Here is a 3,382-nt window from a genome sequence, read left to right on the forward strand (position 1 = left end):
GGCCCCGCGGAGGACACACGCGGCGCGGCCGCTCCCGCCGCCCCCGCTGCGGCTTCCCCGGCCCGAGCTCCGCCGCTCGGCAGCGCGGCCGTCGGCCCCGAGCCGCCGCTGTCCCGTTCCAGGGACAGAACGCCTGGGGAGGGCCGCCCTGGGGCGCTCGGGGAGCGCTCGGGGGCCGCTACTGGCCCCGGGCCGAGCGCTGAAAGCCCCGTCCCGCCCGCAGGGAAGGCGCAGGAGGAGGCCCTGCAGGAGCGGTACCGGCTGGGTTCGCTGCTGGGCAGCGGCGGCTTCGGCAGCGTCTTCGCAGCCACGCGGCTCTCGGACGGCGCCCCGGTGAGCGGCGGGGCCGGCGGCAGGCACAGGAGGAGGGGGCAGAGGAGGAGGAGGAGGAGGAGGAGGAGGAGGAGGAGGAGGAGGAGGGAAGAAGGAGGGGGAGAAGGAGGAAGGGAAGGAGGAGGAGGAGGAGGAGGAGGGGGAGGAGGAGGATGGGGCAGGGCAGGGCGGGTGGCGAGCTCAGCCTGCTGCTGCTCTTGGCTTGCAGGTGGCCATCAAAAGGGTGCCAAGGAACCGCGTCCGGCACTGGGGCGAGCTGGTGAGTGAGTGGGGCCAGCGGCAGAAGCCGGGCCGTGCCGGGAGGCGAGGAGCCGGGGCCCGGCAGGGTGGGAGCCGCCCAGACCCCTGCAGGGAGAGCGGGCATGGGCTGAGCGGGGCATGCAGAGCATCCCGGGCTGGCTGAGGGGTTCCCCAGCCCTGGCACGGCCTCAGCCCCACTGACGGCATCGCGTTCCTCCCGCAGCCCGACGGCACCAGCGCACCCCTGGAGGTCGTGCTGCTGGACAAGGTGTCCTCTGGCTGCACTGGTGTCATTCAGCTCCTGGAGTGGCTTGAGCTCCCTGACAGCGTCGTGCTGGTGCTGGAGCGTCCGGAGCGGTGCCAGGAGCTGTCGGGTTTCCTGGCGGAGCGGAGGTTCCTGCCAGAGGAGGAGGCGCGGGGGCTGTTCCGCCAGGTGCTGGAGGCCGTGCGGCACTGCACCAGCTGCGGGGTCCTGCACAGGGACATCAAGCCTGAGAACATCCTGCTCGACCTGGCCACCGGGCAGCTGAAACTGATTGACTTTGGCTGTGGCGCCTTCCTCCAAGACACAGCCTACACCCAGTTTGCAGGTGAGCCCTGCCGGGGGATGCTCCTGGGCATCTCATGGCCCAGCCGGGGTGCAGCCCCGGGGCTCCCCCTATTGCAGCCGGGATGGGATTAATGCTGGAGCCAAGCTGATTTGGGTGGGGGTGTGAGGGGGGCCAGCTCCAGCCCTGCCGACAGCCTTCAGCACCCACTGTGGCCTGGGCTAAGGCTGGAGCTGGGGCAGCCAGCCTGACAAAAACCCCAGTGGGGGTAGCAGAGAGGGGGGTCTGACCCTGTGCCCTGGATGGTTTGGTGTGCAGGCGAGAAGGGCTTGGACTGCTCTGCTCCCATTGTTTGCCTTGACTGGTTAACATTTTTGGGGGGCCGTGCAGGCGGGGAGTAGAGCGGGCTTTCTCCACCACTGGATGAGTTTTGCTTTTGTGTGTCATGGTTGGGCCTTCCCAGGATTTCTGCTGCCCTCTTCCAACACCAGTAGCTTCTTTTCGAGCCCCAAGTCTGTACACAAGTCCCAGGTGCTGGTGAGAGGGCAGCAGTCACCCTGTGTGCCACTGGGGCAGCCCCCACATGCCATGGGGTGCTGGGGCCAGGCTCTGGGAGCAGCAGCGTCCCCCTGATGAACTCTGTGTTCCACAGGAACCCTGTCCTACAGCCCACCAGAGTGGATCCACCACCAATGCTACCACGGCGAGGCAGCGACGATCTGGTCCCTGGGCCTCCTGCTGTACCACCTGGTCATGGGGAAGCACCCGTTCAGGAGGGGCCAGGAGATCATCTGGGGGCGGATCTTGTTCCCACGACGGCTCTCTCAAGGTGGGTCCTCATCTCTGGCCATGGGGGCAATACCAGTGCTGGGAGACAGCAGCAGCTCATGAGCATCCTGCTCTGGCAGCTGCTGAGGAGGTGGCACATGTCCTGCTCTCCTGCTCTCCTCCAAACACAGAATCCATGGGGAAGTTTAGGCCCAGCTCTGGGCACACCCAGCATGGCCTGGGCATGGGAACAGGGGGGCAACTTCTCCAACTGACTGGTGATTTCTGGTTTGTTTCCCCAGGGTGCCAGGATCTCATTAAGAGGTGTTTGTCCATGCAGCCCTTGGACAGGCCGTCCTTAGAAGAGCTTTTCCGTGATCCATGGGTGCAGGGAGGTCCTCTGCCCTAAAAGATGGGAGAGATCCACGTGCACAGTTGGATCCAGGGGCCTGGCAGGTAACAGCTCCACACATGTCCTGGCAATCAGTGGCAAAGCCAACCAGACTGGTTTTGTCCTGCCTGTGTCACTGCCCAGGGGTCATCAGATGGGAACACGCAGCCCTTGTGCTGGAGCTGAGCTGCTCTGCCCAGCACTGGTGGCCACCATCTGAGCTGGTTTTGCTTGTCCTGGTTCCCTGACAGCTGGGGCCCTGGGCAGAACCCTGACAGCCTGGGCTCACCTCAGGGAAGGAGGAGGCGGCCCTGGAGAAGCGGAACCAGGTGGGGCTGTTGTTGCTGGGGACAGTGAGGACGACATCAAGGATGACAACCTCTTCCTCCACCTGGTCACCGGCAGCTGAGGATGATGGACTTTGATTCTGGCACCTTCTCCAAAGCCAGGCTCCACAGGGAATTTGCAGGTGAGTCCACATGCAGGGGGATGCTCCCAGATTTGGGCATTGCACAGCCTGGCCGGGAACCAAAGGTTCCCCCTTTGCTGGGGCGGATGCAGCTGATCCTTCAGTCAGCTGCCAGGCTGCTTTTGGCAGGGCTGGGGGGATGGGCTGGGGTGCTGATGAAATGGGAGTGGGCTCCTGGCCCTGCCAACAGCCCCAGCACCCACCGTGCCCCGGGCTGGGGCTGGGGCAGCCAGCCCGACACAAACAAACCCCCATGGTGGGAGCAGAGGGGGGACTCCAGAACCTGTGCAGGGGCTGCTTTGCTTTGCAGGCAAGGAAGGGCTTGGGCTGCTCCACTGCCCCTCTTTGCTTTGGGATCACCGTTATTTTGGGGGGCAGTGCAGGGGGGTAGGGAGACAGCCTGGGCTTCCCTCACCTCTGGGTGGGTTTTTCCCTGGCATGCAGGGGTTGGGCCTTCCTTAATCCCCTGACAGAGATAAGATTTTTGACCTTTTTTCTTGTTCCCCTTTTTGTCTGTAAGCTATTTTCAATAATTTGTTGTGTGTTTTTCTAGAGGAAGCGTTCCAGGTGGGGTCCAGTTTGGATGGGGAAGTGCTTGGGAGCAGCTGGGGCGTGGATGGGCCGTGCCCTTGG

The 3,382-nt window shown here is 64.2% G+C and overlaps 1 protein-coding gene across 1 annotated transcript; it reads left to right on the forward strand.

The window, feature by feature from the left end:
- Window positions 1-261: 261 nt before the first annotated feature.
- On the forward strand, window positions 262-2,298 carry LOC137467298 (serine/threonine-protein kinase pim-1-like; the record flags this gene model as incomplete). The annotated part of the gene is made up of 5 exons (XM_068178793.1): window positions 262-333; window positions 542-592; window positions 797-1,163; window positions 1,774-1,950; window positions 2,192-2,298. Coding segments are annotated over 5 exons (774 nt in total), but the record flags the coding sequence as incomplete, so codon positions are not given.
- Between the last annotated feature and the right edge of the window lie 1,084 nt (window positions 2,299-3,382).

This window comes from Anomalospiza imberbis, unplaced genomic scaffold (genome assembly GCF_031753505.1).
Source record: "Anomalospiza imberbis isolate Cuckoo-Finch-1a 21T00152 unplaced genomic scaffold, ASM3175350v1 scaffold_58, whole genome shotgun sequence".
NCBI classification, from domain to species: domain Eukaryota; kingdom Metazoa; phylum Chordata; class Aves; order Passeriformes; family Viduidae; genus Anomalospiza; species Anomalospiza imberbis.